General features: G+C 38.9%; 1 protein-coding gene across 1 annotated transcript; it reads left to right on the forward strand.

Moving 5' to 3' along the window:
• The first annotated feature begins 899 nt into the window (after positions 1 to 899).
• On the forward strand, positions 900 to 9815 carry lingo4a (leucine rich repeat and Ig domain containing 4a). The gene is made up of 3 exons (XM_051873665.1): positions 900 to 1356; positions 5571 to 5639; positions 5750 to 9815. The coding sequence occupies exon 3, from the start codon at positions 5762 to 5764 to the stop codon at positions 7577 to 7579; it is 1818 nt and encodes a 605-aa protein (XP_051729625.1). The 5' UTR covers positions 900 to 1356; positions 5571 to 5639; positions 5750 to 5761; the 3' UTR covers positions 7580 to 9815.
• Positions 9816 to 14621: the final 4806 nt, after the last annotated feature.

The following is a 14621-nucleotide window of genomic DNA, read 5'->3' on the forward strand; positions in this document are numbered from 1 at the left end:
TTTCAACCCAACTTGGGTTGTTTTTAACCCAGCATTTTTTAGAGTGTACATTTTAAATATCATACGTTATATTACATATACTTTATTATATTGTTTATTTTACATATTGTTTTTATATTACATTAATATATATATACTTTTTTTTTCTTCATCAAAAGAGCAACTAAAAGCATTAATACTAATCACAAATATAATATTAGGGGTAAAATTAAGTAAAATTCAATAAAACAAATGATAAGCATTAACATCAAATAAATCATGAGACTGATTGTGATTAAGTACTTTAAACTGACATTATGAAGTTTTTTTTTTATTATTTGCAGAGCATGATCTCATCATCTGAGACTCAATCTGAAGACGCTGTTTGTGTGTTTGTTCTTTCATTATATAAAGATCTTTAAACATCAGCTGAGGCTGTAAAACCCTCTAATCTTCACACAAACATAAACAAACACAGTCCTCTCCATATCTCTGTGTCTGTCTCTCACACTAACAAAATACTGGAGTTTTTGTATTTTAGTGCGGTTTCAGTGCAGTTTGTATATGGACTCATGAAGCTGCAGCCTCAGCGAATAAAAACAAATCAAACATTCAGATTACAGACACACTCACCCACCCCACAGATGCTGCATTAATCTGAGATCACACACACACACACACACAGTCTGAAGCAAATAAAATCCACTCAAACAGTCATTCATAAAACACTGTTTGCATATAACAGTGACAGCAGGAGAATGTGTGTGTGTGTGTGTGTGTGTGTGTTTCTTCTGATTACACACTCTCTTTAACCCAGTAAACTCTCTGTACTCGTTTATCTTGAATTAATACCTTTCTCATTCTCTCAGTGATGGAACTGATTTATCACTCAGGACAATTTTACATGGCTCCAGGTGTGAAATTACGACGTTTCTCCATCTGCTGGTAATTATTTAAGTTTTTATTTATTTATTTATTTCTCTGTGTGTTAAATCCGCAGATTTGTCTGACCCTGTGCATTCAGACCATCATCTTCCACCGCAGCTGAAGTAATGCGCGATCTTGGCTCGAATCCACGCTCATGTTTGCGTAAATAAATCCGGCCGCGCGCGCTCCCGCGGCGCTCGTGACCCGCGCAGTCTCGAGCTGATGCTGGTGAGTGGCGGACGCGCACGAGAACGTGTAAAAACTACCTGAGGGGATATTTCAGGGATTTCTTTCAGCCCGTTACCGAAGAATCGCCTCTGAAAGTGAAGTTTTCCTCGATTTGCGCAGTTTGATCGAGTCTGAGGTAAAAGTGCGCGTGCGTGTCGCGCCGATGATGATGATGAGGGAGTTCGCGCTTCTGGACTTTGAGGGACAGACGCCTGGCATCAGGTGAGAATTTACACAGATATTACTCAACAACACAGAATTAGTTTGTGAGGTCATGTGAAGTGTGTTTACTGTAGTAACAGAGGTGTCAGGTGTCTGATTGTCACGAACACGTCCGGGTCACATTACACAAACAAACAAGAATAGTTTTGCTTAAAAGAATCTTAATTTTCTTTTCCTTTTTGCATTGTGAAACTGATTTAATTGACAACTGAGCTCATTTACCCCTATGTTTTGCTGTAATACAAATAAATGTATAAAACACATGCATACACACATCACTGACCTTTAACCTTTAGTGCTGAACTCTTCTGATTCAGACAACTAGAAATGGACTAATGTAGTTTATTTACTAGAGGTTAAGGCTCATAGTTGGCATCAGAAGTTAATTTGATCTTGATCAAGGAATAACTTGGAATAAGTTCAAGGCACCGTTCCATAGTGATTTCATATTCTATATTATTCTATAATATTCTGGGTGATTCTAAATAAGCAAGTGTGAGATCGTTTAGTTCATCAGCTGTTGAGATGAAGGCAGCGTCTCACCTTTCTGAGGATTGAGTGACCTTTCACGGTTTAGACTTCTCTTAAGAAAGTGCCATTAAGATGTCTCAAACCTGAAATGTTTCTTTTGAGGTTTCCTTAAAGGGGTGGTTGATTATGATTTCACTTTTTTAACTTTAGTTAGTGTGTAATGTTGCTGTTTGTGCATAAACAACATCTGCAAAGTTACGACACTCAAAGTTCAATGCAAAGGGAGATATTTTCTTTTACAGAAATCGCTTTTTAAACAGCAGGGACTACAACGAGTCTTCCCGGATTAGTGACATCACAAACCCTAAAATTTACATAAACCCCGCCCCCAAGAACACACAACAAAGGGGGCGGGGCCATGTTGGGCTGCTTTAGAGAAGAGGAAGAGTTGTTGTAGTAGAGTGTTGTTGACATGCCGTCATTTTACGCCGGACTGCTTCACAAACGAGGGTCAATTCAACACAAAAGATTAACATGACGGCACATGCTAGTGGATGAGTTGAATCAACTCCACAGCAACTACATAAATTTATCCACTAACCATTCAGAAACGTCTAAAAGTTGTAACTTCTTCCTGAGTCTCTCCATCAGTGTCGACTCGGGTTTGAACAATGTAAGGCTGAACACTTTCGTCATTTTGGCTGCGTGAGATTCTCCAGCTTTGTTGTTGTTGAGCGACCGAAGCGCGAGCCGCTAAAGCTCCGCCCTCTTCTGGAAAGGGGGCGGGAGTAGCAGCTCATTTGCATTTAAAAGGGACACACACAAAAACGACGTGTTTTTGCTCACACCCAAATAGGGGCAAATTTGATAAGCTATAATAAATGATCTGTGGGGTATTTTGAGCTGAAACTTCACAGACACATTCTGGAGACACCAGAGACTTACATCTTGTGAAAGGGGCTTTATAGGTCCCTTTTAAACACCTGTAGAAACTAAAAAATGGTCAAGACCCTGAAGACTCAAGACTCTGAAACAGGTCTAAAGCGTTATGAACAACACTGACTCATATTACTCTATTAATATGGCTTTGATTCCCATAAAATACATGAACTTTTATATGTGTGCAATGCAATGCAAGTCACTTCGAATATATACATGACTATAAATGATCATTGTTCGTCAGAAACATGTTTGCATGGGAAGGTTTGACACTGGCTCCAGTAGCACACCTGTGGAGGAGCAACATAATCTGTTGTGTCACAATGACAAACGAGTGCTATAATGAATAAATCGAATTTAAACTGCTGTTTGGTGTGTTTGTGTGGCCACACATCTGCGATGCTCTTTTAAGGGCATGAAGTTTAAACCTCTTGAGCACTTTTAAAGATGCTTAATGGACTGAAACAGACATGCTGGTGTAAACAAACAGACGGATGAACGGCCTCCATTATGGCCATCTGAAGATCAGATTAGAGCATCTCCTGCATTAAACACTCACTCAGAACGACATATGCTCTCCAGCGCAGCACATCCTCGCCTTCAATTCATGCCGTTTGATTTCACGTGTCTGACCGAGACTGTGCTGCTGTTCATTCATACAGACGGACTGAATCTGAGCCGCTCAACCGGCGTCCAGCCATCAGGAGAAAATCATTTTGTCATGAATTGATGAAATTAGACAGAGGTGAACATGGACCGATGTGTGACGCCCTCATCCTGAGAAACCATGAACAATAACACACATGCTCAGAAAAATACATTGAGTGAGCTTTATTTTATGCATTATCATCAATATCATTTACACTGCCATTCAAAAGTTTGGGGTAAGTTAAGGTTTTTTTTAAGAAAAGAAATGAATACTTTTATTCATGAAGGAGCATTAAATTGATCAAAAGTGACAGTAAAGACATTTATAATGTTACAAAATATTCTATTTCAGATAAATGCTGTTCTTTTGAACTTTCTATTCATCAGAGAATCCTGAAAAATAAAATGTATCAGTTTCCACGAAAATATGAACATTGATAATAATCATAAATGTTTCTTGAGCAGCAAATCATCATATTAGAATGATTTCTGAAGGATCGTGTCAAATGATTTGCTTGAAAGATGCTGTAATTAAAGTTTTTTGTTATTAAATATGGTTCATTGCAGTGAGGAAAAAAATGGTTTGAAATTGATGCTATAAAAAGGTTTGTGCTGAACACTGAATTATTGACTTTCGAGAGCATCAATCCATCAAGAGAGACATTTAGAGATTATAATTGTCAGTTTTTCTTTTCAATCTGTGTGATGTTCATCATTCTGCAGATCGTCTGTCTTCATGGACATATTAATACATGTGATTTTTTTTTGTTCATGTTTGAATGAAAAACTTTGGTGCTGTGTTGGGACACACACACACACACACACACACACACACACACACAGTGTTGTGTCTCTGGCAGGGCTCCTTGTTTTGTAGTGGGTTTGATACACCGAAGACTGCCAAAATTTGGTTATGCAAACATGACGCTTGGAGTCCCGGACACTCACACAGAGACTCACACACACACTCACTCACACACACTCTTTCATCTGTTCTTCATGCATGCATACACACTCCCCACTGCTTGACCAGCTCTTAAACTGTGACGGTGCTGTCTTAATACTTCTATATGAATATCTAACTTCAAGCTTTCACATGTACACTGAATTGCAAGTAAAACTCTTATTTTGACCTCTGACCTCTCCATCTACACAGATCAGGCATAACATTATGAGCACTGACAGGTGAAGTGAATAACACTGATTATCTCTTCATCACCTATTAGTGGGTGGATATATTAGGCAGCAGTCTCTTACCTGGGGAACACATGGCACCAGGATGCACTATGGGAAGAAGGCAAGTCAGTGGAGGCAGTGTGATGCTTTGGGCAATGTTCTGCTGGGAAACCTTGGGTCCTGCCATCCATGTGGATGTTACTTTGACACGTACCACCTACCTAAGCATTGTTGTAGACCATGTACACCCTTTCATGGAAACGGTATTCCCTGGTTCAGCAGGATAATGCTCCTGCCACAAAGCAAAAATGGTTCAGGAATGGTTTGAGGAGCACAACAACGTGTTTGAGGTGTTGACTTGGCCTCCAAATTCCCCAGATCTCAATCCAATCGAGCATCTGTGGGATGTGCTGAACAAACATGTCCGATCCATGGAGGCTCCACCTCACAACTTACAGGACTTAAAGGATCTGCTGCTAACATCTTGGTGCAGATACCACAGCACACCTTCAGGGGTCTAGAGGAGTCCATGCCTCGATGGGTCAGGGCTGTTTTGGCAACAAAATGGGGATCAACACAATATTAGGACGGGGGTCATAATGTTATGGTTATATTGCAGTGTTTATTCTAAATGATTTATCGGTGCACATTATTATTGTTTTAAATTCATGTTCTCGTAATCTTAAATCAGAATAAATTCTCCCTCTTGCAGCATCTCTTATCTTCTCTGATGACAAGGGTGGGACAACATGTCACTCACATGAGATCCACCAATAGCAAACCACAACCATCCAATCAATTCCCCACAGACAAAATCAAGCCCCGCCCCACATTTGTTCCTGTTTGTGAAGCCGTTTTACCCAGATATATGGCACAATAGCGAAGAAAAGATGATCACAACTTCTGTTTCATGCAGACTTTTAAAACATGCATCTAGCCAGTAAAGAATTAACACTCTCTCTCTCTCTCTCTCTCTCCAGGCTGTGAGAGGGTGATCAGAGAGACTTTCTATTGTTGGTAATGAGAAGGAGCAGCCCCTCTGCCAGCTGGTGAGTGCTTCACTCAGATCTGAGATTTCTTCTTCTGTTTATGTCTTCTATTAGCAGAATTTGTTATTCAAAAAGTTGCTATGATATCTAACGCCCTGTTTCCCCTGCAGGCGGGTCTCCAGATGTGTGTGGCTGCTGATTGGAGGAGGCTGTACTGGTGGGTGGTGCTCCAGTGGGTAGTGGGTGTGGCTCTATCAGGGCCGTGCGCCCAGCGCTGCGACTGTCTGCCAAAGCTCCTGATAGTCAACTGTTCATCGAGACAACTCGCTTCTGTTCCCGAGGGCGTCCCTGTCAACACCCACGCGCTCAACCTGAGCATCAACCACTTGAAGACTCTGGCGAGGCGGCGGTTCTCTGGCCTGACGCAGTTACGCGAGCTGGACCTCAGCGACAACATGCTGACGGTGATCGAGGTGGAAGCCTTCACCGGCCTCCAGAACCTCCTCATGCTAAGACTGTCCCGCAACCGGCTGAAGATCATTCCAGTCGGAGCCTTCTCTGGCCTTCCCAACATTCAGTTTCTGGACATCAGCGAGAACGAGATCTTGGTGTTTCTGGACGACATGTTCAGAGAGATGCCGTCTCTGCAGAAACTGGAGGCCAGCGAGAACGACCTGGTGTTCATCTCGAACCGTGCTTTCAGCGGCCTGGCCAACCTGCAAGAGCTGAATCTGGACAGGTGCAACCTGACGTCGGTGCCGGTCGAGGCCCTGTCGCAGCTCACCGGACTCCTGCAGCTGCGTCTCTGCAGACTCGGACTGACAACGCTTCCCAATAACTCCTTCCGGCAGCTGGTCCGTCTGCAGGAGCTCCGCGTGTCTCACTGCCCCTGGTTGGACTCGCTGGCGGCCAACAGTCTGATCGGACTCAATCTCACGTCGCTGACGCTCAGCCACTGCAACCTGAGTGCTGTGCCGTACTCCCCGCTGCATCACCTCGTCTACCTGCGATACCTGGACTTGTCCTACAATCCCATCACCACCATCCTTTCCAACCTCCTCGGGGATTTGCTGCGCCTTCAAGAGCTACATTTGGTTGGTGCAGGACTTTTGCGAGTCGAACCGGGTGCTTTCCGCAACCTCGCCTTCTTCCGGCTCCTCAACGTGTCGGACAACCGTTTGGCAACGCTGGAGGAGTCGGCGTTCCACTCTGTTGGTACCTTGGAGGTCCTTCGGTTGGACGGGAACCCACTTGCGTGCGACTGCCGTCTGCTCTGGGTGATGCGCAGACGCCTGCGGCTTGGCTTCGATGGACATTCACCCGCCTGCGGCTCACCTGTGCAGGTACAAGGCCGGATGTTCCAAGACTTCACAGAGGTCGAGCTTCCCAGGCTGTTCACGTGCCGGCAGGCTCGCATTCTGACCCGTAAGCCGCAGGACGTTCGGACGGATGAAGGCCACACGGTTCTGTTCTTCTGCGCGGCCGATGGAGACCCGGCGCCGTCGATTATCTGGCTAAATCCGAAACGCTCAGTCCTCACCGGCTCGGGCAGGATCCGCGTCCTTCCCAACGGGACCCTGGAGGTGCGTTACGCGCAGGTGCAGGATAGCGGATACTACCTGTGTGTCGCCTCGAACGCTGCAGGGAATGACAGTGTCTCCGTGAGCCTGCGGGTGCGCGGGTTTCCGGCGTCCACTCGAAACCGTTCAGGTCCCTTCTTTCTGGAGGGCTGGAGCTTTGCATCCGGTCAAGCGCCAGTCAACGGATCGCAACCGTTTCCATTCGACGTGAAGACACTAGTGATCGCGGTAACCATGGGCTTCTTGTCGTTCCTGAGCTCGGTGGCTGTCTGCTTCATCTTCATGTTTTTCTGGAGTCAGAGCAAAGGACAGATCAAACACACGGCAACAATCGACTTTGTCCCGCGCAGCTCCGCGTCGGCGTCAGGAGGTGGACGGACGACCATGGAGACGGGCAGGTTCACCATGAAACTGATCTGAAAGTTCTAAGAGGCTTGAGAACATGAGATGTTTGAGGTGCTACTAATCTAAAGTGATGAACACACATTTTCGCCACATATCCTGAGTGCATAAGATGCATGAAGTATGATGTATGAATGTCGTTCACTGCATTAAAGGGATAGTTCACCCAAAAATGAAAATTACCCTCAAGCCATCATAGTGCATATGAATTTCTTCTTTCAGCCGAACACAATCAGAGCTATATTAAAAATATCCTGGCTCTTCCAGGCTTTATAATGGTATTGAATGGGGCTCGAGATTTAAAGCCAAAAAAATGCATCCATCCATCATAACAGTAATCCATACAACTTCAGGGGGTTAATAAAGGCCTTCTGAAGTGAAGCGAACTTGACTCTCTCATGAATGCGCGACAGATGTTACTGGAAGCCAGTGATTATAGTTTATAAAGTTTTAAATATGGATATTTTTCTTACAAAAACCCATCGCTTCGCTTCAAAAGGCCTTTATTATCCCCCTGGAGCCGTATGGATTACTGTTATGATGGATGGATGTGCTTTTTGTGGCTTCAAAATGTGCCCCTCCCTTCACTACCATTATAAAGCTTGGAAGAGTCAGGATATTTTTTAATGTAATTCTGACTGTGTTCGTCTGAAAGAAGATAGTCATATACACCTTGGATGGCTTGAGGGTGAGTAAATCATGGGATAATTTTCATTTTTGAGTGAACTATCCCTTTAAATGATGTTCTTCCTCAGGATTTGTGTCTTGTTTTCCAGTATAAATGTCTAAACATTCTTAAATCAAGATACATTTACTGGAGAAGCACTTATGAGACTTATGAAGTCTCGTTTGCTGACAAAATTATCAAAATTAAGTGAGATTGTGGGTTATTATAATTAACTAAAACTAAAACCATTAAAAAAGCATTTTTGTTGCTTGGAAAAAAAAAAAAAAATATATATATATATATATATATATAAACATTTTATTTCAGCTAGTTGCAAAGGCAAATTCTCATTTTCAATTAATTTTACTTGATTATTAAATTAACTAAAACTTAAACTAAAAAATATTAATAAGAACTTTATAGACATAAAAAAAAAACAGTTATAAAAATGACAAAAACACTCAACAGAATTATTAAAACTAACTAAAATGAAATTGAAAGTGGTAAATATAAAAACTATAAATATAATAGTATCTCAATGATAGTAAAATAATATTGCCAGATATTTTTCTCATTTTAATGGAGTCAGAAAAATAAACTTCACTAAAAGGGTTGATTTTTGAAGCATAAACTCACTTAATTTTGATCAGTTTCTCGAAACAGTGATGTTACATGATGGAAAAACGTATACAGTATTTTTTCACAATCGTGGCATCTCAGATTTATGCACATGTTTGGTTGTTTAATGTGTCGTTTGGATGTAAATGTGATCCGTTAAGTTCGTGAGATAATAATGAGCTTTAAATGAGCATCTGAAACTCTTTTAAAAGGTTTTGAGGCTTTGAATCAAACTGCTGGTGTTTTGGCATGATGTTCTGCATGAATGCATGTGGAGAGACTTTATTAAACCGGCGATGACGTAATGAAGCTTTAATTGAGCAGTTGATGAGAGAATACAACCAGACAGAAGATCTCAGGTTAATTAAGTTCGGACCGAAAAGGTTCACTCACGTTCAGTAAATCCTAATTATATCATTTATTCAGTGTATTATAAATGCGAGATCTTGAATCTCAGGTTTGTGTGAATGTCTGGAACGGCTGCATGTTTTATGAATGTTAATATTGCTGATGCAGACTGTGTGCTTGCTTTAAAAATCCCATATTTATGCATTTACGCATATATACATGCAATCCACCTCAAAGAAATATTGTACCATCATGCACTGCTGTTTATTACCATAAATAATTGTTTCAGGCTTTTTGTTCGTTTAGTATTTCACATCTGTGACTCTCAGAGTTTATGGACACTCTCATCTCTCTGTATCATTTGTTTTATTGCAGATATTCTCTTTTTAGAAATATCAGGGGTTTGTTTGTTATAATTTTTTATTGTGTTCTTGACTAGAATTTGAGAACAGCTGCGTTAGTCTAAACATTTCTACTATTTTTACTGTTCATTTGTTTTTGTTTTGTTTTAAATGATCCATTTACTTTTTAATTTCGTGGAAAAACAACTTCAATGACAATTAATCAGTTTTGCAATTTCTGTTAGTGATTGCCAAAAGCATTAAAGTTATCTTGAAATGATTTGTTTGATCCGGTGCTTTATATTTATATCCAACAATCATATCATATACTGTAAATACTCATTTATATAATTTATACTAATTTAATTAAAATGCACATAAGATAAGTGATCACACTCATATATTTGTAGCGCACATGATTCATGAAAACCCCAGAGCTCATCTTCACTCGTTCATGTTCAGTCTCTGGTACTCTTGAGATTAAACTCTTTTGGGGTTTATGTTTGTCACAGTCTTGAGTCTGAACGCAGACGCACAGATTAGAAGTTTCCAGTCAAATGTCCGTCTGTCGTCTTTCTTTCCTCGTGTTTTCATGATCCTGGAGTGTGTGGAACACTGAAGCTTCACACTGGCGCCTCCTGCTGCTCAGATGATCACATTACACTCTACTGCTGCCTCATTTCTCACCGCTGCCGTTTCTGTACCAGCGACTTGTTTCAGAGGATTTTAAGTGTTTCGTAGTGTCTTTGTTTACTTAAAATATTTAAAGCATCACCGTAATATGTGTCTTAAGATGTCGTTATGGATAAGTCATAAAATAGCCTACTCCAAATGGCGGTTTTCAGCGCTCATTATGTAGGTGTGAGGTGATTTTCCTGTAATATTTTACTTAATCTGTATTTTTAATCGAACGTCAATCCTAACCGTAATTATCAAGTTTGTGAGTGTTGTCCTTTCATGTTTTCCCATCCCATCGTTCATCATTTTCTATAAAGATACAGATTGCTATTTTTGTTTTTAGGGATTCTTCGACTGATTTAAAGCTCTGTGCTGTTGTAGCAGAAGGTTTGGAACAACTTTAGGGGGAGTAAATGACAGAACTTTCATTTTTGGGTGAACTATCCCTTTAAGCGCCTCAGTCGGTAACGTGCAGTACAGCATTTAGCCACATGAGGCGCATCAAGCGAATTAAAGTGTTGAAGTACATATAATCTATAGCTTCTAGGGCGTTATTTTCTAAATCAGCTGTATGAATTCGAGCTGAAATATTTCATTGAATTATTTCATGTTAAATAGTAAATGTTTCATGATTAACAGAGACTAATAATGGAGATAAACGGTTCTCTGATTCTGTGCTCGTGTTTGATTGGACGATGGACTATAAGCTCGTGTTTGATTGGACGATGGTAAACTCGAGGTAACGGTTGAAGAAGACAAACACAGATATGTCATCCAAAGTATGTAAGGTAGTACAACTAGATCTCTTTTATTGAATCCAAAAGGTTTTAATTATATTTTGGTACATATAAAGGTATTTTAAAGATTTTGAAGTGTCAAAAGGTCATTCGGTTTAACCGTCCAAAGGCCAATACAGCCATTTCATTTGTGATTAAAATATCTTAATATGTAATAAATTATTTATTCTGGCATGATTTTATAACATCATATATCAACATAGTGCAAAATGGTATTAAAATTATGTGTAGAAGTCGTTGCTTTGTTATGAGAAAGAATGTCCTGAAAAATGAATTTCATTGATGTCATTCGGAGTAACCAATATAAAGGGACCATTTTGGATAAACTCATGCGGTTAATATCATGTGACAGGATGTGACATCATTCAGACACCTGCAAAGGACCACATGGTCATGAAGTAAAGTAACGAACTCTCTCTTAACTATTTGAAAAATTCATGTTTTCACTTTTTCATACACATCCCGAAACATCAGGTCATTCGGTACAACCGCTATAAAACATGGAAAATGTTGTAATATTTTAAAAACTTGTACCAAATATAAAATCCTTTTGCTAGCTAGCTAGATATCAGCCTGTTAGCATTGTTTGAAAATATCGCCATTCGGTATAACCAAAAGTGTCATTCGGTAAAACTGAAATTTTGGACATTTTTTGGTGACAAATTTTGTCCATCTTGTAATAAATGACGAAAGCAGTGTCAATTGATTATAAAAACCACATAATCTCATTGTTAACACTTCATAAAACTTCAAAATTAATTATATCTCCATTATGTTTTTTTAAAAACCTTATTCGTTATAGAGACGCTTGAGCCAGTGAGCGTTTTTCTACGGTGACCAGGAAGGGACATTTTGGGTTACCATGAGATCATTTACTACAGGTAATGACAACACTGGATGCTTCTTACATATTCTTACATCATAATTGTTCAATCGTATTCACTGACAGGAATGAAAACGAGGCTGTGGGATATAGAAAGTACAGTGTGTTCAATGGATTGTACTGTTGTTTAACAGCATACCGATTGTTCAGCTGATGAAACGTGTTTCAGTTGAAAAAAACTCCACAAAATCGTGTTGAAAGTGAGGAAAATTATGTTATTTAGCACCTCATCCCTCACAGCCTTGTTTTTATCTGTTAAATACAATATGGCGTCTAAGATCAACTGCGTCCACCATATTTTCTCACTGACACGCCCCCAACTCGGACATAAAGAATGTTCCGAGTTTCCCACTTGTAATTACGACTTTGTGGTGGCCTTCATCTTGTAAATGTCAATCTGACATCAGCTGCGCTCCCTTGTGTTCTTAAAGTTTGGTTAAGAAAGTCTTAATACTTACAAATATATCTGACAGATTTACAAAGTTGTAAATGTTATCTTATTAAACATTTTCCCTAAAATCATCACAGATTCATCAAATAAAAACACATCTTTTGTTAAGCATGTATATATTTATTTATTTGTTTGTTGAAATATTTAAAGTTTTGTAATATTTCCCCAGAAAAATGTAAACTTCTCCATATTCACAAAAAGAAAGACATTTCTGTTTATCAATCATTGTCAATAAAATGAAATTCATAATTACAATAATAATCATATTTGAATATAATATCTTTATAATAATAATAATAATATGAACATTCAAAACATCACTCCATATTCAGAGATGCTCCACTCTAGAATCAACAAATCTCTCCTGCATTCAAGAATATTTCCATGGGTAAATATATAAATATATACATCCTACGCTCCTGAATCGGGTCAGGGGTCAGGGGTCAATGCTATGGCTTGTCCGTGTCTATGGCTAAATTGGCAGGTGGTTCCCGTTGTAAGGACCGTTTCCTCATGAAAACTCATAGCAGTAAAACTAGTGCTACACGATGGGAAAAAGATACACGATCACAATCTGTCGTAGCATAACTGACCCCTATACACGTACCATGGCTGAATATGATCGCGAGGTCCTGCCGGACGTGGTGAAAAGTGACCGGCAGGACGTCCTTCGCCTTATTGAAATCTACGTCTCAATGGCAACATGTGCTTGTGTTCAGCCAATCAGAGCTCAGTATGGGAACTGTAGGCACAGAAACACTGTTCATTATCATTATTTTTTCATAACTATTATTACCTGAAATGCAGACAAAAGTAATACTTCCAACAAAAAAAAGGAAATAAAGACGAAAGTAATTGACTAAAGCCCCAGCAAAGCAGCTACTGGCGTATATGAGTATCATCCATCAAACACCAAGAAAAGAGAAAAACTCAACCGACTTAAAATGAGAGAAACTTTCAATCTGGACTCTATGTACAGAATTCAGCAGCCAACCGTGTGAAATGAGTGTGTGTGTGAGTGTGAGTGTGTGTGAGTGAAACACAAGCGCTGTTCTCAGACCCAATGAGCCGCAGACGATGGTCAGGGCGCTCGACACACACCAAATACTGAGGAAATACCATTTTCATGAAAAATATTAATAGGCGACATCTGTAGGGAAGCACCAATATGAAACTCCTGACGGCACGTCATGCTAAAAATAATATCTTTTTCTCCATGCGCACTAATTCATGAGGCCGGTCCTGAAAACACAACAGCGCAAATAAATGTTTCGCAACACATTACCGGCTGGTAAATTATCAGTATTAATGATACGGCCCTATAAAATCTGTCTTTTTTTTTTTTTTTTAAATCCCATTTTAAGGTTTAAAATCACTGTAAAGCTGCTTTGACACAATCTGCATTGTAAAAAGCGCTATATAAATAAAGGTGACTTGACTTTAAATTAAATGTTAGTAAACAGAAAGCATGTCCAAATTATTAAAGTTATGAAACTTGTACAATTTAACAAAAACATCTTAAAAGTTTGCCCTATTAAATATTGCAATATTTTCCTCTCTCAAATTCTGTCTTTCATTTGAATATCTTTGAATTCCGTTTTAATGTTTAAATAAATTTTAGTAATAAAAAGCATGTCAAGTTAATTGAAATCATGAAACTTACACCATTTTAATTTTTCCCCCAAATTCCATTTTTTTTTCTGTTTTCAATTTTCTGGATTCAATTTTAAAACTGAACATTAGTAATCAAAAAGCATGTCTAATTTATTGAAATCATGAAATCTACAATTTAACATTTTTTTTTTTTTTTTAAAGTTTAACAGAATTAGGGCCTGTTTAAATTTTTTGGTCCTAAATTTCTTTTTTTTTTTCTTCTTTCAAATTCTGTCTTTCATTTAAATATTTTTAGGTTCCGTTTTAATGTTTAAATAAATTTTAGTAACAAAAAAGCATGTAAAGTTAATTGAAATCATGAAACTTACACAATTTTAATTTGTTTTGTTTTAATTTTTTTTGTATCCAGTTTTAATGTTAAAATTAAACATTAGTGATCAAAAAGCATGTCTAATTTACTGAAATCATGAAACTTGTACAATTTAACAAAAAATTATTAGAAGTTTAACAAAAAATACATTTTAGGTCCCAATGAAATTTTTTCTTAAATTCTATTTTATTTTTCCCAGATTCTGTGTTTTCCATTTTAATGGTTTGATTAAATTTTAATAATCAAAAAGCATGTCTAATCAAGTGAATTCATTCAACTTTTTTAACAATATA

The sequence above is a fragment of the Ctenopharyngodon idella genome, chromosome 19 (assembly GCF_019924925.1).
Source record: "Ctenopharyngodon idella isolate HZGC_01 chromosome 19, HZGC01, whole genome shotgun sequence".
NCBI classification, from domain to species: Eukaryota; Metazoa; Chordata; class Actinopteri; order Cypriniformes; family Xenocyprididae; genus Ctenopharyngodon; species Ctenopharyngodon idella.

What these genes read in the sequence shown, in the direction of transcription:
- lingo4a (XM_051873665.1), top strand. Translation starts at nt 5,762, where the DNA reads ATGTGTGTGGCTGCTGATTGGAGGAGGCTGTACTGGTGGGTGGTGCTC.